The sequence below is a fragment of the Sebastes fasciatus genome, chromosome 7 (genome assembly GCF_043250625.1).
Source record: "Sebastes fasciatus isolate fSebFas1 chromosome 7, fSebFas1.pri, whole genome shotgun sequence".
In the NCBI taxonomy this organism is placed as follows: Eukaryota; Metazoa; Chordata; class Actinopteri; order Perciformes; family Sebastidae; genus Sebastes; species Sebastes fasciatus.
Genome location: NC_133801.1, coordinates 10,369,483 through 10,397,076, shown reverse-complemented (window position 1 = coordinate 10,397,076; position 27,594 = coordinate 10,369,483). Strand labels below are relative to the sequence as shown.

The following is a 27,594-nucleotide window of genomic DNA, read 5'->3' as shown; positions in this document are numbered from 1 at the left end:
AACTATCAAAGCTCAATACACACAGCCCGTATTCAGAAATTGCACATTTGAAACAAGCCGTTAGGATTTCTGTCCATTTGTGATGTCACAAATATACAATATTTAGATCATTACACGGTTTTAAACGTAAACATTCTAAATGTGTCCCAGTTTATTTCCTGTTGCAGTGTTTTTGAATAACATCAGCTGACAGGAAGTAAACATGGACCCAAACTGTTGCTTAGCAACGCAATTCAATTCAGACAGAGGGTTAATACAAGTATATTCAGGCTGACAGTACGAAAAAAATAATGTTTTATTTGAACTTTAAAGCATGTAAACATGTTCTAGTAGTAACACAAAATACAAGTATGAACCTGAAAATTAGCATAATATGGGTCCTTTAAAAAATAATAAAAAGCAAGGAAAGTTTTAATTGGAGATGGGTTGCAGGAAACGCAAGCGGTTGTGGCATATTTGAAGGAGATTGGAATATATATCAATTTTTTTTTCTTTAATTATTAATGCTATAATTTAATTATTTACCTAATGATATAAGGTAATCCAAGGACAATAATATTTCATACTGCGTTACTCCGGTAGAGTAGGTGGTTGTATGCGCTTTATAATTAACGACTGCAACCAGCTGCAGCACACTAAAAGAAATAAAGAACAGGTTTTACATTTTTTTTTTGCGTTTCTTCTGCAGCGTAATTGTGCGACGGTCCCTACATGCAGTACTCAGTAACTCGGGTGTTTGTTTGTCCTACTTTTAGACTACTGGCGCTTCTAGCTGCCACAATGAGAAACTAAGTTTAATTTTTCATAGACTGTATTTAGTTTCTTTTTAATTATTAAACCCGGAAGTAACGTAGCGAATAACGCAGCGTTGTGTAAACATGGGGTAGAGCAACTTGTCATGTCAGTTTTGACAGGTTTTGTGAAACTGGATGAGCCTGATAACAGGAATGTAATCGGTCGACCACTTTGGAAAGCTAAAGATACCTTGTGCACTTTAACTAGAAACATTACAGGGTGCAACTGTTGCTAAAGTCGTGCTGCAACTACCAAAGTAAAGCTCATCAATGGCTGGATTTCGTCTGTCCCTAAAGCAAAGATATCTTCTCCTGCTGTGTTTTGCTGCAGGACTGATAGTTGCTTATCAGTTTTCAAGGTAAGGAAAACACTTCAACAACAACTAACCCTAACCCTGAAGGGAGTCTAACCAGTAGTCAACTCTTAACAGGAGTCATGCGTGAAGTGATGAGTGAGTACCGCACCCGCTGACGCTTCTAATGTAAACTGTTGCAGTCAAGTTGGTTAAAGTTACTGCCATGTGCTTTGGTTATATTACTGGACTCGGCTCTATTCAATTCAATTCAATTCATCTTTATTGACAGACTCGAAGTCCATTATAAAACATACAACACAAACAACAATACATACATTAAAATAGAAACTGCCACTTTTTTTATAAAAGACAGTTATACCAGTGTTTCCACAGGGGTGACTGGTATCGTATAACACTAAAACTAGGATTTGACAGTAGCATGATAATGGCGTTCTGAGAATCATTTAGCCGACATATAAATGTATACATCAGGTTTCTCAACAGAGCCCGGAAAGTGTTGACACCTGCATTACGGAACAGCTCGCTTGCACTACACCACCTGGGTTTCTTAAAGTAATATCCGCATGCAGCACATGTAGGCAACCTGAAGCTTATTCATGCTCACCTTCTTAAACTTGGCCCACAGGGGGGCAGTATAGAGGAGAGTGCAATAGGCTCTAAAGCAGGGGTGCCCAAACTTTTCCATGGAGGGCCAAAACTGGAACTCAATGGTGGGCCACGGGCCAAAATTAAACACCTATTGTATTGTATTGTATTGTATTGTATTGTATTGTATTGTTAAGATGCAAAATGGTACTAGTTCACTTAATTGAATATGTTTCACATAGTTAGCCCCTTAAAACCCACCTGCTGAATACAATTGGGCTCATTTATGCATTTCCAAGACTGTTTAGGGACCCCAGTATGCAGAAATATTAAAATACACCATTTTTAGAATAGGCAAAAATAACACATTTATACTGCATTCAAAGAACTGCATGTTTTCCCCCAAACTGCATGTGATTATCATAAAGTGGGCATGTCTGTAAAGGGGAGACTCGTGGGTACCCATAGAACCCATTTTCAGTCACATATCTTGAGGTCAGAGGTCAAGGGACCCCTTGACAAATGGCCATGCCAGTTTTTCCTCACCAACATTTAACATAACTTTAGAGTGTTAGCCTCCTTCCTGACAAGCTAATATGACATGATATGGTACTAATGGAGTCCTTGTTTCATATGATGCCGCTATCTTCTAAACATAAACCCGAGCCAGGTACGGCCTCCAAAAGACAGTAAAGTCGGTTGGGTCTTTTAATAAAAAAAAAAATGATTTGCTAACATCTGGCGGGCCAACTCAAACCTGATGGCGGACCAACTTTGGCCCGCGGGCCCCACTTTGGACAGCCCTGCTCTAAAGAGACCTATCTTGACATGGTCTGAACACGTGGAATTTTCTTGCCAACATGTTAGCTTGAGCATATAATATACAGCACTGCCTGTACATGTCGTCATCATCATTTGATCTGTAATAAAGTGCCCCAGATATTTTATTTTTATTACAAACACTTAGCAGTTGTCCTGATAGATAAAAAGCCTGAAAGTTGAGGTCCCTATCTTCTTTTGTTTTACAGAACATGAGAACACTTTTTTTGCATTGTATTGCACATCATATTTGACCCCATTCTCGGAGCATATATTCAGCAGCTGTTGAAACCCAGCACTGCTAGGAGAGACAATAGCCATATCGTCAGCATACATCAAATGGTTTACCAGGGTGTTACCAATCATACAGCCTGTTTTACAGCCTCTTAGTTGGTCAGATAACTCATTCATGTACACAATAAAGAGGGCTAGTGAATGTAAACCCCCTTGTCTTACTCCATTACCAACACCAAAGGGATCGGAGACTCGATTGCCCCATTTGACCTGCATATTCTGGTTTGCATATAATATGCCAAGATTCTTATAATGCTGTCAGGCACGCCCCTTTGACTAATATTCTGGAGAAAGTTGCCTGTGAGCTTTCACCTGGCTCACCTGTGGACATTGAACGTTACACAAGTTGTGTTAGACTTCAGTTTGTCCTGTTTTGAGGTCCAATCAACATGTAAGTCTCAATGCATTTTTTTTTTTTACTGATCAGAATGAGATCATGCTATTTTTGTATCATTATGCTGAATTATATACATAGATATGTAGGAGAGCTCTGTGTATATGTATATATATATGTATATATATATATATACTGTGTATATATATATATATATATATATATATATATTCTGTATATATGTACATAAAAAAAAAAATATATATATATATATTCTCATATTTCTCATATATATATGTATATATATATATGAGAAATAGCTTAGTTGTCATAATCAAATGGCTTTAGGATAATCAGCCATAACTGAACCTTGCAAGATGTCCAAGGCCCAAGGTGTGCCTCTTCTGTTATTAAAGAGGACCTATTATGCTTATTTTCAGGTGCATACTTATATTTGGATTTCTGCTAGAACATGTTTACATGCTTTAAAGGACCAATAGGTAATATATTTACTGTAATAAATCATAAAATTACCATGATATGTCATCCAAGATTATGGAAATATGCTAAATTGAAATACTGGCTTCTCTGACAACAGCCAGTAAGTTCTCCTTTGAGATTTCCATTACAGACCGGAACGTCTGGTTTTGTTTTGGCTGGTGTGATCCCGTTCACTGCCCATTTCAACACCCCGTTACCACATATGAAACAAAATTGGCATACAAACACCATGGAAGCAAGCAAACGAACTGGATCAACAGAGATAATGTTAGCGTTAGATTTTACCCGACCCCGAAAAGCCTCGGCACATCTCTCTGTGGTCCGTGTGCAGATGGGTTATCAAGGCAGCGAGTATTTGAGACACAAATGTGTTACTTGGTGACATCACCACGTTACAGAAGAAAAAGCAGGACTTCAAGCGAGGCGTTTCAGGCAGTTCAGGAGCAGTGTTTCTGTGGGGGAGAGTAACTCCCTTTGGCCTGGACTTTGGGCTTTGTAACTTTGTAGATCTTTTACATGCAAAAAAAACCTATAACACACTAAAGGAAAGTGAAAAAGGCACAAGAGCATAATAGGTCCTCTTTAATACATTCAAATGCAGTTCTGAACAGGTGGAACTGGGTTTAAATATTTTGGTCAAGGGTATATTTGTTGACAAGCTCGCTTCTCATCATACAGGAGAAGTTCAGTATGTCTCAAATGTCTTCATGGCTTTCGATCCAGTTGTACTAGTTCAACCAGTTGTTTTTTCAGTTGTAAACTGCATTTTGCCCCCTAGGAATCGCCATGAAGTGAGAATGATAAGCCGTGGGGACGGACTGAGGGCCAACTCGTCTCAGTTCACTCTGGAGGGAGAGCCCTTCCGCATCCTGGGGGGCTCCATCCATTACTTCCGTGTCCCCAGAGTCTACTGGGAGGACCGGCTGCTGAAGATGAAGGCCTGTGGCCTCAATACTCTCACGACGTAGGCTCCCACTGCAACTCATGACTGGTTGAATACACAGTGCCTTAAAGCACCAGAATGAACTGAACCAGAACTATGTCAGACAGTTGTTTAACTGGATATTATATGCAGGTCAAATAAAGTAGAGCAGAAATGAGTCATAAGCCACAAGTTGATTTATATATATAAAATTCTAAAAGCACACACAAACTCTCTTTTATTTCTGTTTTCAGGTATGTGCCGTGGAACCTGCATGAGCCTCAGCGAGGGGTGTTCAACTTTCAGGATCAGCTGGATTTAGAGTAAGGGATAGTGAAGGAGAGACTCCTGCAGATGGCACTGTTGCATTGCAGAAGGGCTTAGCGTTCCACGGTCTTGAATAATTTGATACTGCTGAGAGGGTGTACGTTTACCCTTAAGAAATGCTTTTGATTAATTAGCAGTGCACTCAAATCAGTATCAGTGCTTCTTGATTTATTGATAAGCTGGCGTCGATCCATCAAATGTGCTGCTCGCTGTCAAGTTTAGTGCTGGAAGCAGATGTCACCTCAAAATGTGATTTAAAAATGGAAAAAAATTGAGAGAAATATTTTAGAATGAATGACATAACATTTGCAATTGAACACCTGCTTTAATTGAGAATAACTATCTGCCCCCGCTTTATATTTGCTGCAGTAAACATTTTAAATTGACATGTATTGATAATAAATAACATTGTTTGTATCTTTATCTTAGAGCCTACCTCCGCCTTGCAGCCAGCTTGGGCCTCTGGGTGATTCTGCGTCCAGGGCCGTACATCTGTGCTGAGTGGGATTTAGGGGGACTACCCAGGTAAAAATCACAGTCAAGTGTTGTCTTTGCAGATATTTTGAATATGCCTTCCAGCCACATGTTAAAGCCTTATTGTAGAATAGCCAGTGGGGTGCTAAATTAATCCCTTAAATTGGCTTTGTTCAGTCAGGTAATCTGTTTGTTAGCGGTGTCTTTGCTGCAGGCTAAATCCATTAAATTCGTGGAAATAATTTAATGATGTGAATTATTTCAAGTGTGCTCTCTCTCTCTCCTATGACGAAGTAGTATGTCCCGATTGGATGCATATTGCATGCAACAGTACGTACTTTGTAAGGGCAGCTGAAGTATGTACTAAAAGTAAGAAGGAAAAGTGTGCCATTTGGACCGCACCCATTGTCTTGGTGAGATTGGTCCACCTTACAGTGTTGTACAGATATGATAGAAAGACAACCAGGCTTTACATACAGTGTAAGACAGGATGTTATGCATCATGTGAGTAACCTCCAATGTTACTCAGATGAAAGTCACCGATGATTTACCAGACGTTTAGTGTGAGGAGAACATTAATTAAATCTGACATGCATATCTCCTTGAAAGGATGAATTCATTTAGTTCTGTAATCAAAATAGATTTGAACAGATAATGGGGTGAATGTTGGAGGGGAAAAAGACTGGAAGGAGGTATTTTTGGACTAGTTTTGCCTTCAGGGAATGTGAGGTAATATTTATTTGATAATCATCTAAACAGAGTGTTTCTAGGGGCACGCAGTGAAGCATGACTTCCTCTGCTGCACTGCACTTTATGATAGTCATGCTTAGGTTGGTGCGATTACCTTCGATGGCTAATAAACCTAAAGAGAGTTCCCAGCACAGCACTTTCAAGAACTCGTGTGATATGTTGCTTTTTGGACATTTTAAAGGTTTTGTTGTGATTTCTTTTCAGTTGGCTACTACGGGATCAAAACATGAAACTGAGAACAACGTACCCAGGATTCACGGATGCAGTCAACTCCTTCTTTAATCAACTCATTAAGAGAGTTGTTCCACATCAGGTACTTTCCATTTTAGCTCGATAGAAATGTAAAATTATTTGATTGATGTACACACTACAATGTTTTCTAGAAAAAGTATATGAGGCCAAATATTTAATACAAAAAACATGAATAAAATGCATTTATGCTCAAAATAGACAAGCTTTTTCAAGTTTTCATGGTTACATGCATACAAACTTCTGTCAATTAATTTAGAAAGTATCCAATCCCAAAAACATTTTCTATTATTTTCATGATAGAATCCTTGTATTCACAATCATATTTTATCCCTGCATGCAGTATTTCTGTTACCTCCTCCTAATAAATTGCAATAACTCAGGCTGTTCTCATACACCGTTCGTAGCTATACCTACGAAAAGTAATGCTCTGTAATTCGTATATATCCTACAATTTCAATTTGTATGTAATCCACGTAATCATGAACAAAGGAGGGTGGAAAGAGGAGATGTCACACGTTATCATCGTCATATCACATTTACAACACATGCGCAGTAAAATCTGGTCTGTACTCGCCAAAATTTAGCCAATAGCAACGCACGACCGCAGCTCCTGTTACACTGCGCATGTGTCATACCCCATAGCTCAAGACCAAAAGGACCCCGTGTCCCGGCCTCTTTCAATAAGCCTTGTCATGAAACGCCTCGTAGGCAGGAGGTTGGGGTGGATGGATGGATGGGTCAAAAAACACCGGACTTTCACCCTGGAGACCGCTGTTATTTATTTGTCACCGAACTTCCATACTTAAGTTACGCCACTTCCAAAGTTATTTTAAACCCAAACCCCAAAGTAGTTTTGTTGCCCTAAACCTTGTTTCCTGTGAAGATAGAAGTTTGTTTTGATCAGACTGTATGCATGTAACGAGTGGAAATTGACATGTGCGTCACGTGTTGCTGGACATTCGTAGGAAAAAAGCACTAAAAATTAGATATCTTTTTGTAAGATATCATAAGAACCGTTGTATAAAGGGACATTGAATAAATAGCTGCTGTTGGCCATTATGTTAAAGATAGTTAGCAATACAATGCACCACACACACTTAAATAGTTTCCCAGCCATGTTTTATTTTTATCAGCTCCATGCATCATTGAACAAGATCTGATTTCCATTCACAGTGTTTTTAAAATTCAGCTGTATTGAGGGTAGGAATGGTCAAGAACTGGTGCCAGGCCCTAATGTGTGTTCTCTATTCGCATAATCAATGCGCAGTACTCCGAGGGTGGCCCAATTATCGCAGTTCAAGTGGAGAATGAATATGGCTCCTATGCTAAAGATGAAAAGTACATGCCTTTCATCAAGGAGGTAAGAAACTAAATTGTATATTATTTAAATTAAACAAGCTCATAGATGAGAGTGCACTTTAGTTTGTTCTTCCTGCTGTCCTTTACTCGCTCTCCTTTTCACTTAATTAGAAAAAAATCATAAATTATATTTCAGAGAGAACCTCCATTTTTATAATCCTCCTTTTTTCCAGGCGTTATTGTCAAGGGGCATCACAGAGCTGCTGCTGACCTCAGACAACAAGGGAGGACTAAAGCGTGGAGGAGTGAAAGGAGGTATTGTCAAATGGGCTGACAGACAAACAAGACTGTGCATACATACACACACCCAAACAGACACACACAGATATATGGTGGTTGGTGTGTTGTGTTTTCACACAACGACGAGGTCTGAGCCAAAGTGTGTCTGGGTGTCAGGCAGCTGCAACTCAGGACTATACACAAAGGACTCTGTTGTACCAGAAAGTTGTTCTTTTTGAATGTACACTGGCATAAACATTGTGACACATATGCTTTTTTAATGCACACACATTAGCAAACATTGTTTTAACACCACAATAATATATTTCTTTACTGAGATGGAGAGTATTTCTGTTTTTATAATCACTGCAGTGCAAACCATGCATTGTCATCATCATAATTACAGGACAGGGTCCTTCAGAGTATTGTTATAATAAACTCTCCTCTGGGTATTTTTTTATAAATGCATATTTCTTAGCCCTGATTTGCATTTTATAGGTGAACAGTTGGGAGTTTAATGCCTCGTTGCCTGATTCCTAACGCTGAAGCTTTCATTAGACCCTTTTAATGCCTATTAACTTTGTGATTTGAAGAGAATTTTGCTTTATATGGAAGTTTGAGGTGCTACTGTATGTGCAACTACTTATCCTTTTTTAAAGACAACAATATAAGTATGTGTAAGTACAACTCAAATCAACAATCATTCCATGAAGCTCTTTCTAAAGAATGCTTGGTTTTGGTATGAACTGGTGTTCTGCATCTTTGTTAGTTTGCATTTGTGTTAATAATATTGTTCTACCTTTTTGTGTCTGAAGCACTAGAAACCATCAATTTCCAGAAACTGAACAGGAATGACATCAAGTATCTGGAAGGAATACAAGTGAGTCTTATTTGTGTGTTTACATTGTTCATTATTAGTTAATCCACATTTTTAGATGTGTCTAACTGACTAATAGGGAAAACAATCTCTGAAATTGGTACAGTATTCAGGGAGAGCGCTGTAGACGTTAGCTGCTCATGGGCTGCAATGTGGTGCAATTAGGACAAGCTGGAACCGTCATCTCCGTCCACTGAAAGTGCTTGTTTTTGCAATGACAGGCTCTGATTGTTATTATAAGTGTCTGATAACATTATGGAAAGGGTCTCGCTCAAGGAGAAGTCTCGTTCTAAAATCTGGCGAGGTGACGTGTTGCTGGAAGACAACGGTGGAATAGTGGAATACATCCATCGTAATGGAAACACTGCAAGTGCCAGCCGGGCAGAGTTTGTTGTGTTGGAGTATAGAAAGTGTAGCTTAGTGTTATCTAAAAGATTTTCAATGTCATCTTGGCTGAATATTTAGATGATTTCCACAATGTGGATGAGGTCTTTGAATTCGATGGCCGCCCGTTTTTATTTGAGCCAGAGTATACGGATATTCAGATTTCACAATGAGACTTCTCCTTCAACGGGTCTTGGACACAATAACAAACAGTACGGATCAAGTGAAAGGTAAGAAATACATTTTATATCTCTGTTGGGTCCTTTCCATTATGTTGTCAGACACTTATGATGACAATCTGAGCCTGTTAGTGGCAAAAACAAGCACTTTTAGTGAACATATTGTTGCATTGATGCTACTCACTTGCCTTCGCAGCTTGTTTCGCGGTTGCCGGTTACAGCGTTCTCCCTCAATACTGGACCTATTTCAGAAATTGTTGCTGCCATTAGTCAGTTAGACACAAGCACATGAGAAAATAGGGTTGAAAAATACCAAAGTTACCCTTTAACATCAAACAGACACATCATTAGCAGTCATTCCTCTTTCCAATAAATACACTCTCCAGGTAAATCCCAGTGAAACTTTGGGGTGTCTTACCTTAAAAGGACAAGTTAGAGACCTGAAAGAATATCTTTAATCTTAAGACAATTTATTCAAGGGTCGTTCAAGTGCAATTAGGTAGTAAGGTAGGAAAGAAACGGAAAAGTCATTCAGACGTATCTTTTGTTTAATTGACCATTTTTTCTCCCACTAGCCTCAGATGCCTATGATGGTGATGGAGTACTGGTCTGGCTGGTTTGATCTTTGGGGAGATCTTCATCATGTGTACACAGCTGAAGGTAAGACTGACTTAGGATGGGTACTAGACAGGTTTTCTTTAGAGAGGGCTATAGGATCCCTTGTAAGACTAAGACAGGATTTCTGCTGATGGATTCTTTGAGAGGGTGAAACGGTTTCTTTCTGTACAGAAGGTCGATAATACTGGCTAATTTGAGATGGAGGTAAGACAGGTTTTGTGTTGCGAGTCAATACAGAACCTCTGAAGGTAAAGCAGACTGTCTTGAGGGTGAGACAGAGTCTCAGTGCCTTAGGGTAAGAAAAGCTTAAGACAAACCTTTTTTTGCTGAGAATAAAACAGTCTCTGTGCCAGGGGAGACACAGGGTTCGGACAAGCTCATTGCTTTGGAGGTTGTGTAAGATAAATTCTCCAGACTGAGTGTAAGAAAGTCTCTCTAGTTCCTTCACAAAAGGCACAGAGCCCACTCAGTGCAGCTGGGACGTGCAGCTTAGCATATGGTCATTTCTTCCTTGTTTTGTGGCTTTGTCAGAGATTTATATACTTTTCATGCATGGTGGGTTGCGAGCCAAGTATCACAAACCAGAGTCTATGTCCCATCCTCTCGACTTTGTCTCTGGGCCATATCTTTGATGTTCAAAGGCTAGATTCTTCAAACACGTCTTTGTACAGGATTGTTCAAAGATGTGCTCCACCGATTCTCACTGACTGTACTGAGCCCAGGTGGAGGTGTTACACATTCATCTCATGCCCTCACACTTCCTTTGTATCCACATACATGCTCTAGCTACACGTGCAGATACACACTAGGATTGTCTTGCCCTTGGCTGCATTAAATGAGGTTTCAGTTGATGGGTACTTTCCTATTAATGATATGCTAAAATGTCCTATAGAGCAGCAGCAATTAATCAATTAGTTGTCAACTATTAAATGAATCAACTATTTTGCGAATCAATTAATCAGCTTGAGCAATTTTCGAAGAAAAAAATTGTCAAAATTCTCTGATTCCAGCTTCTTAAATGTGAATATTTTCTGGTTTCTTTACTCCTCTATGACAGTAAACTGAATATCTTTGAGTTGTGGACGAAACAAGACATTTGAGGACGTCATCTTGGGCTTTGGGAAACAATGATTGACATTTTACCATTTTCTTACATTTTATAGAGCAAACAACAAATCGATGAAAATAATTTGTAGTTGCGGCCCTAATGTCCTAGAAGTGACAGGCTGTATATGTGCTGAAATATTTAACTGCACCTGAATATAAGACATGGCAAAATATGTGAGATCTAGGACAAAATTATATTTACATCCACTGTTTCTCACCTAAATGCATTGTGTGTATCCTTCTGGCCTAACAAAGATGTTGAACACACTTTCTTCCTCGTAAAACATTTGCGGAGCATATTTTCTGGAGGAATTTGAAATCTACTCGGTTTACATTCATGGATTCTTGCTATCAGTCTTCTTCTTGTTGGTTGGTGCATTGCTACATTTCTTGGCTCCTTATTGCACCAACTGTCGATTAGTGGCATAGTGTGAAACTATTGGCAGGACTGTGTATCATGTCACCCACGTGCAGTGGTGGAGGAAAGATTCAGATCCTTTACTTGAGAAAAAGGAATAAAACAACAGTGTAAAAATCTTACTTAACTAAAAAATACATTGCTATTTTCAGCAAAATGTTCTTAAAGTATCAGAAATAAAAGTAGGGAGGGCCCATACTGTGAAATGAAAATATGAAGCTTGACTTCAAATCTGCATTGAAAAGATGTTGGAATATTTGTATCATGTGTTTTGAGAAAATAAGGACTCAATTATAGACTAAATCATAGATTTGAAAATAAGGAGATTTTGCAGGGAACAACTGCATCATAGTTTATAAGGTGATCATATGTTTTGTATAAAACACCTTAATTAGTAAAGTAAATGGTAACTATAGCTGTTAAATGAATGTAGTGGAGTAAAAAGTACAATATTTCCATCTCATATGTAGTCAAGTGAAAGTATAAAGTATCATAAAATGGAAATAGCCAAGTACAAGTACCTCAAAATTGTTTTGTAGCTTTCCACATACATAATGCATCCTTGTGAAAAAGTCCTTTGCAATATCCCAGAGCCCAAGGTAGTGTTGTAGTGCTTGAGATCGGTATTGGTCTCAAGACCAAATTTGAAGGTCTCAGTCTCGGAATCAACCACATTTTTACTCGGTCTCGTCTCGGTCTCGTTATTTCAAGACCAGTCAAGACCACGAATGTGGGGGCATTACTAAATTGCCTCTTTATTGTTTGATTTGTTAACGTTATTACTGTAATTGCTCATAGAAAAGACAGGAAAATTCACATACAATTCACCTCTGCAATGCCATTTGATTATTTTATCATTTCTCATGGTACACTTATACATACACACATATACAGTATTTATCGTATTAAAAGAGGTGAATGAAGAGGAATCTGTATTTGTTTTCTGAGGGTGTTTTTATGGGAATGTGGATCTTTCAGATCAATTTGAGGAGTGCCTATGGTTTGCATGTTCCACATTTTATCATAAGTGTGTCATACTGTGTGGGACTCGCACTGGTCTGGTCTTGGTCTTGACTCGGTCTCAACCCCTCAAAGTTTTGGTCTTGTCTCGGTCTCAATAAACTCTGGTCTTGGTCATGACTTGGTCTCGGTTTAGGTGGTCTTAACTACAACACTGGCCCAGTGTCTTGAAATTGCTTGTTTTGTTTTGATTAACAGTCCATAATTCAAACATATTTAATTTGGAATGATATAAAAAAGAAAAACATAAAATCTTTCCATTTGAGAAGCTGCAACCAGTGAATGTTTGGCATTACACTTGACAATTAATGGATTTTCAAAATTAATTCTCTGTTTATTGAATAATTGATTAATCCACTAGTTTCAGCTACATGTCACAAACACATGTGCCATAAACTGTTGAAGGTTGAATCACCTTGTCCTGGCTGTTGGTATGAGCCCTTAAGCTATGTAAAGTCCTAGTATGATATTAATGTAAAAGAGCCAGCGGCTAACTCGTATAGTATGTACTTTACTGTATCTCCCACATACCAGATAACATGGTCCACATGCTGCAGCCAGGAGGGTGATATCTTTAATGTAATGTGCAGTCGTGACATACATGATAGCACCTGTTTCCCAATTGTAAAGACTAATGCTATCACCATCTTCAGTGCTCTCAGAAATATCTTATTTCAAACAGCCACAAGCTTCCTTTTTGCTCTCTGTCATTTCCAGCAGCCATCCACATCTTTACAAAAAAAATGTTCTGAAAATGAAGGCTTCCTTATGTATTTTCTCCTCAGTGAGAAAGGGATAAGGGGAAAAAAAGACCCTGGCCATGCAGAAAGTGTCACAGCTGTGAAATGAACGCTGGTATTCAGAGGGGATTCATGTCCTTGACAGTTCAGTGCTCTGCAGACTGCAACACACCCAGCAGTCGGTCACAGCTAGTGCCACCGCCATGAAACCAACCGAGTCCGGCTCTGTCACTTACCCTGCTCAATTGTTATTCACTAAGGCTCATGCCTTTGATTCAGATCATTAAAGTCAGTCCAATTTGACTACTAAAGTCCAATTTGAATACTTAATTACCTGCTCTGCTATGTTCGCTGCAAACTATAGGTAGCTAATTTGTGCACGGAGGTGGGCAATTTTTATGGGTGTGAGCATCGCCGTAATGAATTATAGTAACCTGTAATAGGATGTGTGGCTGAGGTCTTTCCATGTTTCAATTGGAGTGGAATTGAGGGCAATAGGGTTATTGAAATCATTTTTTTTCCCTTTTTGTTACTCATGGCTCTTAATGTTTAGCTTTGTGTTTGTTATTCTCTGATTTACTCACTGGTTATATCAAAATAATTAATTAGGCAATAGCTTACGACCGAACAGTGCCCTTTAGACTTATACGTATTAAATGTTTTTTTCTTTTTTGCAGACATGATACCTGTGGTCACAGAGATCCTGAAGCTGGACATGTCCATCAACCTCTACATGTTCCACGGAGGGACAAATTTTGGCTTCATGAGCGGAGCGTTTGAGGTTGGATTGCCAGCACCGAAACCTATGGTGACAAGCTATGGTATGTTTAATGATGACCAGCATTTTGTAACATTTGAATGAGCACAATTCCCTTTGAGTAAGGAGAAATATTATCATATACAGGGTTGATAGGTCTGGGTTGACCTATAGGCTCATGCCACAAGGATTCAACACAAAACTGCATTTTAATAGCCAGACCCATATTCTCAATTACTTATGTTTCTGCTGATTTCAGCCTTATTTTTAAAGTCCACTGATTCTGCATCAGTGTAGGCTGAACAATCCATAAAGCTTGTAAATAAGTAAATAATCATCAAACAATAACCTTTTTGAAATACAGTCTGAGCCTATCTGCTTGAATCAAATATGAATAGGAGAGGTGGATAAAAAAAAAAGTCTGGAGATGGCGCTATCTCTACTCCTGAGCCTCTGACCTTCGGCTGCTTTGAAATTTGAATATGCAGTGTGCATTAATGAATTCATTACCTAATAAAATGCTCGGGAAATGTAAATTAAAGATGGTACAATGGGTTTTATATCCTCCTCTAGGGTACTTAACATTGTAATGACCTCGTTCTTGAGAAAAGAGAAGAATTTTGAAAACTGCTCCCCAGCAGGGGAGACCACCTCTGACCTTCAGCCGTCGTCATACCTGTGTTTACCCTTCTGAATGCCTTTTACCTTTCTGCCTCAATTTTCTGTCAAGATAACCTAAAATGTGTCTCGGCCCACTGCTGTCTCAAGATGTTTGATAGGGGAGCACAGTGAAAGCATCTGCCACGGTAAGAGGCATCCCTGCCTCTCTCCGGCGCCCGAGCCTGCTGTTCTGATAGCGCATTATCTTTCAGATTACGATGCTCCATTATCCGAGGCTGGGGATTACACCACCAAGTACCATCTTCTGAGGAATTTATTCAGCCGCTACCACGGTGAGTGTTGTGTGTTGTTGCAGAGTCGGGCCCCACATCTTCTGTCTCTCTTTCTCTGCCTTCCCTTTCATCTCCCCACTTAAGTTAATTCTCCTTGTAGAACCTGCTCTCTGTTGGCTAAACTGGGATAACTTTGCATATGATTACAAGCACGGATTAGATATGGGTTTGTGTGTTTGTGCATGTGTGTGAGATTTCTGCCCAAAGTCAAAGATTCTCAATTACCACCCATTGTGAAAATTACATACTAGGCCTTTTATCATGTTTATTGCCGCTGCATTTTTCTCTGTTTGTAAAACAAGGGTTTGTGGTTGGGGGCAGAAGTCTCAAGTGTTTTGTGGCCAGGACTGAAAATGTAGCTTTTGGCAATCTGGGATTGAATCTAGCACAGCAAAGTAATAATTTGCCCAGAGTTGTGGTGATTGAGGATAGTTTGAAAGGCTGCTTGTGCGTGATTCATCCTTATGTTTTGTAGTCTGCTGAACAATGAGCAGTGGCCTGGATATGAGAGTGAGTCTGAGAAGGCTTTTTGTTCTGCTCATCAACTTCAAACACATGACCCAGTTCTTTAATTGGATCATTTTGATATTTTATTATTGTTTGGTTGTCAAATCACGTATATTGTGTCAGTTACTCTTTGCCGCGTGGTTTTGTTTTTGCATAACCTGGCATGGATTCAGGCTGATGTGTCAAAAGTCTAACACTGATCTTTGACAACAACATGGCTCTTAAGATAGACCTGTGACATATATGCTTTGGGGCTTTCTTATTATTACAAAGCTGTCAAAAATTGCAAAAATACAGTATATAATACTGCTATTTAAGCTACACATTCATTTGCACCACAGTCTGTCTGTGCACTTGCAGTATGCCAACTCCCTATTCATGGTACCAGTTTATGATAGCTTCATAGAAATGTCTTTCCAACGCACACTCTTCCCCTCTTAGATTTGACACGTTATAAACACCAACAAAGGCACAGGCTTGTAAGCGTTGTAGAGAGCCATTTAGGAGAAAGGTGTTGGCCGTTATCCTCGAAGCTTTCCTTAAGTGATCCAGCTGTTACCACTAGGTGATGAGGAAATGCTGTCAAGCCTATACCAGAGGGACCGCTGGTGTCTCTGCATGCTTTAACACCTTTAAAAGCAGTGAGAGGGCATGGGCAACCACTGTTAATTGTTGTAACGAGAGTGTTTTGCAACATGGAGCACAAACTGGATGCTGTTGTGGAGGGCAAATGGCTCACCCAAGGAGCCTGAAAAGCAGTTTCCAAGGGACAGGTCACCTTTTTGATTGGTATTGATTGATTCATAGACTTTAGAGCAGGAACCTCATGTAGGATAATGCAGAATGGGACAATCTTTCTATCTATCTATCTATTAATTATCCTATGTTTTTCTTAGTACCAGCTGTAACCAAAACATTGTTTTAGTTTGCTTTTAGACTTAACATGGTTTACATATTAAATTTACAAAACAGACCTCCTCAGGCTCCATCTTTCTCTCTCTGGGGTGATAACCAGGCAGCATCCTCTGGGTCTGAAAAGTGAAGCCAATGCAGAAGTGCCTTAAACTTGCATTCTTTCTAATAGACAGCAGGGGGCGACTCCTCTGGTTGCAAAAAGAAGTCTGATTGTATAGAAGTCTATGAGAAAATGACCCTACTTCTCACTTGATTTATTACCTCAGTAAACATTGTAAACATGAGTTTATGGTCTCAATCGCTAGTTTCAAGTCTTCTTCAATACAGCATGATGCTCATTGAGTAAATTATGGTCCCGTTTAGAGTCAAATAGACGATAAAGCAGGGTATGCTTTAGGGCGTGGCTACTTTGTGATTGACCGGTTGCTACCACAGCGTTGTCCGGGCTTTGAGTTGTCTGTGTTTTTGTCTTACAACTTTAAACCTTTCACAGCTTGGCAAGTGTTAAGATATTTCTTTAAATATCAGAATCTTTAACTCCGTTCTCTGACTGAATGTGGGCAGTGAATGCATCATGTTTTATTCATTAAAAAAATCCCCTTAGTTTAGACTTGTTTGCATCCCCTGGGTAAATACAGGATGAAGGAAATGCAAATAAATGAATATACAGACTGCATCCTACCCTCATTTTCCCTCCTTGTTTTCCAGCCCAGCCTCTCCCTGAACTGCCCTCTCATCAGGAGAGGAGAGCGTACCATCCTGTTGTCATCCAGCAGCACCTGTCTCTGTGGGACAGTCTGCATCTCACCGACAAGGTAAGCTACATACGCACACAGAGTGCCAAAATTGGAGGCACTGAAATAATAAACATCGTCCATGTAGCATTGCTCAAAACAGAGGCAGAAGGTTGTTGACAGACAACAGTAATACACAAAATATTGAATGCATAAGTTATAACACAAAAGCCAATCACATAAACTCAAAGAGAATTTTCTGTCAATTATATGGATGTGCAGCCCGTTGTGGTCTGTGTACTTTTTAAAAAATGTATTCTCCTGCTCAAAAAGCCTTGCATAGCACATGAGGCTGTCCTAGTCCAAGGACAGGTGTATTTACAGGAGCACAAGCTCCCTATCAAATACCTGTTACCAGTATTTATTATTATGTCAGTCAACATTAGCAAATGATAGAAGTCCCCATCTCTGCCAGGATGCCATTTGGTCTCTCCAAATGATAACAAGTCATAAGATATACAGTAACATATGTTCCTCTAATACTTAAACCAAACCCCTACAGAATAATTTCATTTCTAATTTGAAGCTCTGAAAATCACAAAGTAAAGGCCTATACACACCAGGGCGTTTTTTTGTGCACGTCAATATATTTTTCTGAACTGTTGTTTTTGTCATGAATACTTTCACATAGAATGTGGATATTATTCGGCGAAAAAGCGGTGTCATTTCTTTTTTTTGTCAACAAGGTCGGTTTCCTGAGCTTTCGCACCGCGAATAAAGACATCAACCAATCACGTTGTGCAGAGCGGGTTGAGTTGCGCCTATATTTATGGAACAACAACACAAATGCTCTGTAGTCCGACCCAGGACAGAAAACCTTATTACTCCTTTCAACCTCGACAAGGCAGCGCAGACAAGATCCACTCCTTTTGTTCTTATTTTTCACAATAAAAGCCCAAGACATATAATATTCGCAGGCGAGTATTCCGTATTTTCGTGTTGTTTATTCGTCACATCCCCGGTGTGTGAAGGCCTTAAGGTACATACAAGGTAATCTGAAAGTGAGAGGAGTGAGCTTGCAGTCATCATCCACCACCAGCTTGGACTCCTGGACCTGTTGAGGAAGTCTGAGAAGGGAAGTAAATGAGCAGCACTCCTCCCTTAAATGAACATGAGATGCCCCTGAGCAAGACATCCTCTCCTAACTTCACTAGCGGCTTGCTCAGGGACCAGCAGTAACCAACGGTGTGCAGCTTTATGACTGTAAAGCAGGTTGTTGTGGAAATAAAACATGAATACAACAGAAAATCTCCCCTTGCCAAAAGACTGGTTAAAAACGTGTTTGGAAGGTGTCATCATGTCTGTTCGCTTTCATGTCCACCACTCTAGTTTAGCCATTTACACCGTGCTCTTCAGGGGCATTTATATTCAAACCAGATGTAGCACGTCTGGCAGTCGTTTACAACATTAATTATTCACTCCCCGTCGCAATAATTTGCTTCCCTGTGAGACGACAATTACTTTGCCCCTGACCAGCCACACTTGTTCAAAAAGAGCATTTTCTCTTCAGAGGCTTCAGAGAGACTGAATGAAATGCCTGGGTTTGATATTGTATCTGTGTGTTTGGAGGTACATGGTTAATCGTGTCATAGCAGCGAGTGTTTATTGTGTCGCGAAGAGTGCATAATGCACCTCCCGAGGGTATGCAAAAGACTGCTGCTGAATAAAAGGATTGCTCTGAACGCCAGACAGGAAAGCTTCATTAGGTTTGATAAATCATCACTTTGGGTGAAGCCATCTTGCGAGTGGGAGATAGTGCGGCGGGAATGATAAGATCCCATCTGCACTGAGAGTGGTTTTGAGATTGTGTGTTCACTTAAAATACAGCAAACTTCATATAACCATTAAAAAAAAAAAACGTTGAATTTCTGCAGCACATTTAAACGTCAAATTTCGGCAGCACATTGAAACACCTTGTGTCTGTCTTAAGCTCTTCATTTGTATATTTTTTTTCAGCCTTTGAAGTCAGAGATGCCGGTGAACATGGAGAATCTCCCTGTCAACAACAACAACGGTCAGTCTTACGGCTACACGCTGTATGAGACCACCATCACCAGCAAAGGAGCCCTCAACTCAAAGAACAACATCAGAGACAGAGCACTGGTAAAGACAGGAAGACAGACGCCGACATAATGCATCCGCAATCACACATTTACACTTTCCTTTGTGAGAATGTTTGCACCCCTGATCTGTGAACTTGTGGAGTACAATTAACAAGCTCAGGCTGCTACCAGTTGCTCTGTTGTTAATGTCAAACAGTCATAGTTCTCAAAAGTTGATGTCTAAAAACTTCAATGAAAGAATGAATGTTATGTGAAGACAAAGACATTAATGCTTCATGTTGACGGCAGGTGTTCAGGTTATTTTATACATTCATTTACATGCAGTCTACAAATAGGTGGGGGAAGGTTTGGTGCTCCTGCTGAGCCTTTTCTCTCTGTTCTGGTCACATTAGCAACACAAATATTAAATAGTTTCTGATGTGGTGTATTACTTTTTCTTTTTCTTCCTAGGTTTTTGTGGACAAGCACTTGGTTGGTGTTCTGGATTATAAGACGCACGAACTTGCACTCCCTGATGGGAAGGTACCTTGTGTGTGTGTGTGTGTTTTTGTAGTTAAAAACCTACTCTGCGGTTAGTTACTTTCAGAAGCATAACGTTATTAATATTTAACAGCATGTGAAAGTTTCAGGGGATGCTGATAGATGTTTTTGGCAGCAAGGTCCCCGTATTAAGCCAACAGCAAAACCTTCAAATGACTGTTTATCTCAACAAATTTGAACAGTCAACGCCAACGTTACGGGAAAGTGCAGACTCAGATCGGCCTTACTAAAGCCAGACTAGCTGAAAGGAATTTCTTTGCCTACTTTTTGTTGTTAATTCTTTCCATTGAGGAATACTGCTGTATTTTAGTAATACCTCTCATGTGTTGTGTATTTTTCCACTGAAGGGAAAAAGAACTCTGAGTTTACTGGTGGAGAACTGCGGAAGAGTGAATTATGGGGAAACTCTGGATGAGCAGCGCAAAGGTACAAGTTGTTCTGTTAACTGATGGCTGTGTAGACGTTCCAGTCAGGACAAGTATTGCTGAATTATCTTTTTCATTAGATACCTTGAAGGAAACTAATTAACAATGTTGTTAACCCGTATGCATCACTAAGGATGTTTTGGGGTTTTGAATTTGTATTTCTTTGATCATTTTGGCTGTGTTAATGCATATGGCATTTTGATAAGGGTGTTAGTTATTTTTTTTTATTATGGAAAAACAACCCCAGCTCCTATGATAAGTTTATATTAAAGTGTGTAGCCAAAATCAGTTTAGTTTATTCACAAATAGTTAAAATTCAAGTACAATCATAAGACATAATGGAGATATGTGAAATTGGACACACTGATAAGCCTTGTAATAAGTTGTCTAAAGACACTAAGAAGATAGTATGTAAAATACAGACATTCACATTGTTAAGGACAAACCTATTTAAACCACAATTTTTATCCCACGGCCATTACCACGTAAAATCATGCATTGTACTATATCGGGATTTCAATCTGGAGCCCTGGCTCCAAAATTGTATTTTTTTTACTATTTTTCCTGCAGTGTTTGATTGCAATGCATTAAAATCAATATTGTTGCTAATCATTGACATATCCCAGACTGCTAGCATTTAGTATACAGAAAATAAATCAGATTTTTTTTTTTTTTGTTCATAACAACAGGGGCATTATGTAAACAAACTGGCATTTAAAGGGTTACAATTCTGAAAATGAATAAATAAAATTAAATCAATGAAAGTTGAAAATAATATTATGCAATTTTATGGCAGTTTTTTGACACGGACATATTTGTCCTTCTAAGGACAAAGGGATGCACAATGGTTAAGATCAATAAGTTAAAAAAAGAAGAAAAAAACTTAAAGCAGCTTTGACTCACCTTTCAGGTCTTGTTGGAGATATCGAGATAAACAAGCGCCCCCTCCGTGACTTCATTATTCGTAGTTTGGATATGAAGCCAGGCTTTGTAAACAGGTTCGTGTCTTTCAATTATTACCCAGTTTCCCTCCATGTTTGTTTTTCTCTGTCATTACGCCTGCATGCTCCTGATTTAATCCAGCTCATTATCTCCCTGCTTAACACAATTACGGTGGGAACATGATGGCAAAATGCAGAAATCAAAACAAGCCTTCCATTCCAGCGTCTCATGTTAAACATCTTAAATTATGAGCAGAACAGTAGGTAGATCACTGCTGGAGTCAGTTAAGATCTGTACTGTTCTCAATGTTCTAGAGGCTCAACATGATAGGAAAACATTTACCTTTTTGTGACTAAATAGTAAAAAGTAAATAAATCTGATATTTACTTTTTCACAAGCACAATGTGTTCATAATACACAGTACTAGCAGAATCCAAACTAATTTTAGCTCCAGGTGAATACAATAAAGAAAAAACCTCGTAAAAATATAATTCATTGTAAGTTGAATTTCAGTTAGCAGCATGCATCTGACTGGCCTTCAGAGCAACTGGACTCTCGCAATGTCACGAGATCACGCGAGAATTGTGGGATCAATTGTCACATGACAATCCATCTAGTCAGGCTTCAAGTAATGCATTTGTGTCCGGCTCACCAGACAACGGACCAAGCAGCTTCCTGTGAGGAGCTACTGGCCGTTACGGGCCTGACTCAGGTGTGTGAGACCATAATGTAAAACGACACAGAGAGCCGACTGTTCGCTCTAAACAACAATAGCAGCTCCTTGAGAGGTTGACGTAGATGTTGCAATAGCATCACATATATCAGAACTAGAGAGTATTTCTTCATTCAAAGAAGAGCAAAGTATGGCACTGAACGTGTAAAGTACGGCGAGGATTACGCCTTCAGTTAGTTTTGCTTTCGTTAGTTTGATTGACAGATGGTTCGTCCAATCACCTGCCGAGTATATTTTTTTAAACAGTTTCCAATGACGGCTTCTCAGATGGTTCTATGAAATAAACCTTCTGACACGGTCAGGCTAGTGTCTGATGGCTTAAATGTAAGATTTAAAACAGCCAGAAAATCATTACAGCAGCATTCACACCAGATCCGGCAGTGCGGCGAAAACGCAAGTCCTATTTGTGTATTTGGGCTGCGGCTGGCAAACTTTAATGTGGCACCCATCCCATAAGGTAATTTCTCCACACCAGCCAAGCATTATAAGGGCATTTTGGCAGGGCCCAGTGCATGCAAATGCATTCCCTTGTGATGTTTCCATATTATGATATTATGATGCCTTCCTGTATATCACATGCAATATGAGTGTCCTTAACACCAGATTGAAGTAAAACATCTTCCACAACCCTTTCCAATCACATAATCCTTGTTGATATTCAGGATTTCTAGTTGTTTTCTTGTATTGATTACCGTCAGTATTGAACTCATATTTGTTGCACAGATAATAAACATCAAGGTCACTAGGATTAACTGACCTTCTAGTTTCTTTAGAGGTTTATATTTGTACTTAGTGGATTATCGACATATATTTTCAAGTCATTTTTGGTTTCTCCTCATGTACTGAAAAATTGCAATCTCTTTACCTCAGCACTATCTTGAAAATGTCAAGGCCTGAAGCCCTGTATGAGTGAACACTAACAAAACGGAGGAAGGAATTTTTCTTCTATCATGACAACCTTTTGAATTCACTTAGAGGCAAAATATAACCCACAGCCAAAACAAAGATAGTGATTCTGAATATTTCCCCTGCCATCCATGTCCAAGGTTTCACTTGACATTTACTGTAGGCGTATAAATATGAATGACATGATACACTGTTGGCCGAAACACCTAAAAGTCAATACTGAGTTTTTGAGGAAAAACTGCAGCAGAGTGTATCTAAATATTACATAAGAGAATCGAGATTTGTGCTTTCATGCTATGAAACATACAGCATTGTGGAAAAAGTCATCTGAAAAGTGCAAAATGTGTTCTCCTTTTACAGACTTGAAAGTTCAAGCCACTGGATGTCGATGCGTCAGCGGCCCTCCTTCCCAGGGTTTTTCCAGACCAGACTCTACGTGAACAGTTTCCCTAAAGACACCTTCATCAAACTCCCTGTGAGTAGGACAGAAATCCAGTACAGCAGCACCTCACACTCAGAAACTGACATTAAGTTTATTCAATACCTCTTTGACTAAATCTGAACCAAAAATGGAGCGTTAATTAAAACAAAGGACAGTATTTTGTACAGGGCTGCATTATTTGATAGAATTACCGTACATTGACTGGTGTTTGGGTTATTTTGCCCAACCTCTCATAGATTCACAATATAAATGAAAGTTAAAAACACCAAGTTAGCTGCAACTATTGATTATTTTCATTATTTATTATTTTCTTTATGAATCGATTAGTTGCTTGGTCTATAAAATGTCAGAAAAGGGTGAAAAATATCGATCAGTGTTTCCCAAAGCCCAAGATGACGTCCTCAAATGTCTGAATCAGAGAATTTTTGTTTCTTAAAAAATGACCCAAACGATTATTAAAATAGTTGGCGATTAATTTAATAGTTGACAACTAATCGATTAACGAATTAATCGTTGCAGCATCAGTAAAGACATTTATTAAATCAGATATGAATGTCAGGTTTTACGTCCTCTAGATTTAAGAAAAATCAAGCTGTCAATACTTTCATAGATAACTCACATACTACTGGTTTTAGTCATTATTACCTGAGCTTTAGCCAGACAGTTTTGGTAGCGCAGGACTGATATTTATTCATACAGTTCTGGTTCAGTAAGATGTCTTCACCACATAGACAGTAGACATGGGAATCTCTCCTTTATAGATCTGATAGGAATTTTGACACCAGAAATTCAGATTCAGTGTGAATTTATTCATATCTTTTATTTGATCTTTATTATGTACGGTTAGCTTACAATATTATTAGTGATTTTGCCTCCTTCAGAAAGACTGGAATATTACAATATAGTTTGGTTTTGCAATTTGTATTTTCCCCAGAGAAATAGTTCTTTGAGAAGCATTATTGAGTGCAACTTACTTAATATTAATTGGATATATTTACACAATAATATTATTTTATGAGTGAGAACAGACAGCATCTTAAAAGGCTCTTTACAGAAAAGAGGATTGATGATGATCCAATTTTTATGCAGTTTTACATAATGCGGTTATTGATTGAATAAGTGCCTCTTTACCCTCTTGTTATACTGTAAATCTCTCAGGTTTTTTTAGCTTGTAACTTGAAGCTCAAAGTGAAGTGTCTGGATGTAGAGAAGTGAAGCGAAGAGCTGCAATTAACAACAACTCAGGATGTATGAAGCAAGAGGTGCGAATCACATTAGAAAGGAAGGCTTGACATGTGGTGTTTCTCGACGTGTTTCTTCTTTTACCCATCAGCATTTAATTGGCTGAACCTGCCTGTTGTCATGGTGAACTGTCACTTGTGTTCACAGGGATGGAGCAAAGGTGTGGTGTTTATCAACGGCAGGAATCTGGGTCGCTACCGGTCCGTCGGTCCTCAGCAAACTCTCTACGTCCCAGGTCCCTGGCTTCACAGGGGGGACAACCAGGTACACTACTTCTGTCTTATATATACGAGATACTAAAGTCACTTTAGCATTAGTAACCTTTCACTAAGGGTATCCTCAGTCCCGTATGTTTGTTATTTAACAGGATATTTAAAAAAACATACTAAACACATCACAGTGATGTATACAGGACAGTTAGGCCATTGAATAACTTTTTGTTGTGTATAGTGCTGCCACATGGTTACATTTAAAGCACTTTTAAAGGGTAACTTTGGTCATTTTCAACCCTATTTTCCCATGTTTAAAAAAATCATTCCGCATTGTATGTATGTTTTTATGTTTTGATATGCGTTATTTAGTTTTTAACAGCGAGCAAATTCCTCAAAATTGGATGGCAATTCGCTAGGTGGCACTAGTTACATGAAAGGCCTATTGAAGGAGGCTGGGACACGGGCGGACACGGGTCTTGGGGTATGGGGTATGACGCATGCGCACTGTAACTGAAGCTGCGGTTGTGCGTTGCGATTGGCTCAATTTCGGTGATATGACGCGTTGATGAGGCGTGGCCCAGCCTCCTTCAATAGGCCTTGGTTACGTGATGAAAATGACCTCTCAAAAAATCCACATTGTCTATCACTATTTGATGCAGGTCTGAATCCAGATGCAAATATAAACCTTTTGTATTATTGAAATAACTAATTTAAAGGACTGTGTGCATCTGTGCCAGAGTGCTATATACTGTAGTTCCTGCAGTCACATGCTCCTCACTTCCAGTAATACGGCAAAAGTTCCTGTATACAGCTAGTGATTTTCATCACCCTGGAGTTTGTTGTTGAACTCTGGAGCACTTTCTGGAGAAGGCCTTAGCTACATGTACTCTATCTACTGTGTTTCTGCCTTTCGCAACTTTTTCATTTCTGTGCACATATTTACGTTGGTGCTCAACCACCCACTCTGGTTGTCCTCTCATGACCTCAGCTAAGTTGGTATTGTTTGCTTTATTACAGGTCATAGTGTTTGAGGAGCAGGAAACAGATGGTAAGATTCAGTTCGCCAGCAGCCCTGACTATGGCATGACCGTTGATGTCCAGTGAGGACGGGAGGTGAGAAGGGAGCGTGGATGAGGAGAGGAGGATGATGGGAGAGTAGCTGGGAAAGGGCACAACAGAGGCGATTGCCGCGAGCTTCGTCTACTCGGGCACTAACGCCGTGCCGCGACCAGCAGCACTCAAAAGTGACACACGTTAGTGAACATGGCATCTGTCTCATCAGAAGACACCAACCACGGCGGTGATCCAGTTTTTCATTTAGTGACTGTATTTATTATGACATTCTGTTGAATCTTTTTTTGTTCACTTTAGTAACGGTATCATTAACCTGCATTCATATACTTCATAACTGGAGAGACCAAGGGATGGTCGTTGATTATAATGAAGTGTTATAAAATCTCATCCTCCTACAGACTTAAGTTATGAATTACAGGCTGTGTAAAAAGAACTGTGAATAAAGGTAAAGGTGGGTACGACCTCTGTGTCAGTAAGGCAGCCTGTGAACTGCTTTATTTGTCCTGCACATGGAGAGCCTGTTTGATATAACACGGGTTGCTTTTCAAATTTACCCTCTTATGATATTCTGTGAACTCCTGCAGAGAAGTCAAGTTCACAAGCTGTGTTTGAAGAGAGTTTTTAAAACTCAACTCGTGTGGTGCTAACCAGCCTGCCTTCACATTATTTTCTTTAAAGATTGATGCCACATTGAAGCTTTGCTGTCACATTTGAAGACTAAACAGTGTATTTTATGGTGTTGTACAAGCTATATATGGATAAGTGGCATGACCATGTTTTTTCTTAATTTTGATGATGATGGTCGTTACAAAATCTAATATTTTTTCACCTATTGCTTGGATTTAGTTTGAATTTGCACTAATAATGCCCAGATATCTGCCGCACACCTCAAAGCAATATGAATATCAAAATATGTATTTATTATAATACTAGAGCAAGACACTTTTTAATACAAAGTTGTCATAGGCAGAAATTTCACACAGACACATTTTTAAAAGAACTACTTTTAAGGTAATATATGATGGTAGGTTGGCACAGTTCAGGCCATCACATAGATTAAGAAACTTTGTACAAAAACAATAAAGGTGGTGCAGTAAAGCAAAATGTGTAAAGTGAAGGGTAAAAATGATTTTTTTTTTTCATGTTAATATGTAACAAAGTATGAAAAAATAAACTGTTTTATTGCTTTTACTGTATACTTTTGGAGATATATCAGAAATAAAATGTTAACTCCATTAAACCCCATGGAGCTCAAGATTTCAAAAGTATAAAAGCAATACATTTACATCTCCTTTTTTCAGGACAAACAGGGCTATCAGAATATGCTACAGTGATGCCACATTAATGTATTAATAGTTATATCACCATAAATACAAAAGAAAAACAAAAATGGAAATTTAATCTCTGAATTGAATTGATGCTGAGGGAAGGGAACTGGTAGTGAATCTTAATGAAGTCGGTATGTGATCTCATCTCTTACAAAGAAGTTCTGGGGAAAAGTCTTATTTTTTTTTTTTCAATATCTCAGGAAAGTGAATGTGATATATATATATATATAGGGGAGAGTGGGGTAAGATGAGCCAATTTTTACTTATGCTGTCCTCGACGTTAGGAAAAATGAGACAGAAGCAGAATGAAAACTTGAACCTTAAATTCAGGATCTCTCCTATCAAATGAAATGATCAGCATGCATCCATCACAAAGCTGTCTGGAAAAAATGACCTTCCCAAAAAAAGTGCTCCTGTGGCTCAACTTGCCCCAGGTAAGGGGTAAGTTGATCCGAGTCAGTGGGTAAGTTG

At 39.0% G+C, this 27,594-nt stretch overlaps 1 protein-coding gene across 1 annotated transcript; it reads left to right on the top strand.

The window, feature by feature from the left end:
- Positions 1 to 694: 694 nt before the first annotated feature.
- LOC141771349 (beta-galactosidase-1-like protein 2) lies at positions 695 to 27,035 on the top strand. The gene is made up of 19 exons (XM_074641492.1): positions 695 to 1,153; positions 4,423 to 4,608; positions 4,821 to 4,889; positions 5,323 to 5,418; positions 6,322 to 6,430; positions 7,637 to 7,729; positions 7,902 to 7,983; positions 8,763 to 8,827; positions 9,963 to 10,047; positions 13,968 to 14,111; positions 14,920 to 15,000; positions 17,131 to 17,237; positions 19,173 to 19,319; positions 19,730 to 19,801; positions 20,167 to 20,245; positions 21,155 to 21,242; positions 23,186 to 23,300; positions 24,657 to 24,773; positions 25,739 to 27,035. The coding sequence occupies exons 1-19, from the start codon at positions 1,065 to 1,067 to the stop codon at positions 25,823 to 25,825; spliced, it is 1,911 nt and encodes a 636-aa protein (XP_074497593.1). The 5' UTR covers positions 695 to 1,064; the 3' UTR covers positions 25,826 to 27,035.
- The last annotated feature ends 559 nt before the right edge of the window (positions 27,036 to 27,594 follow it).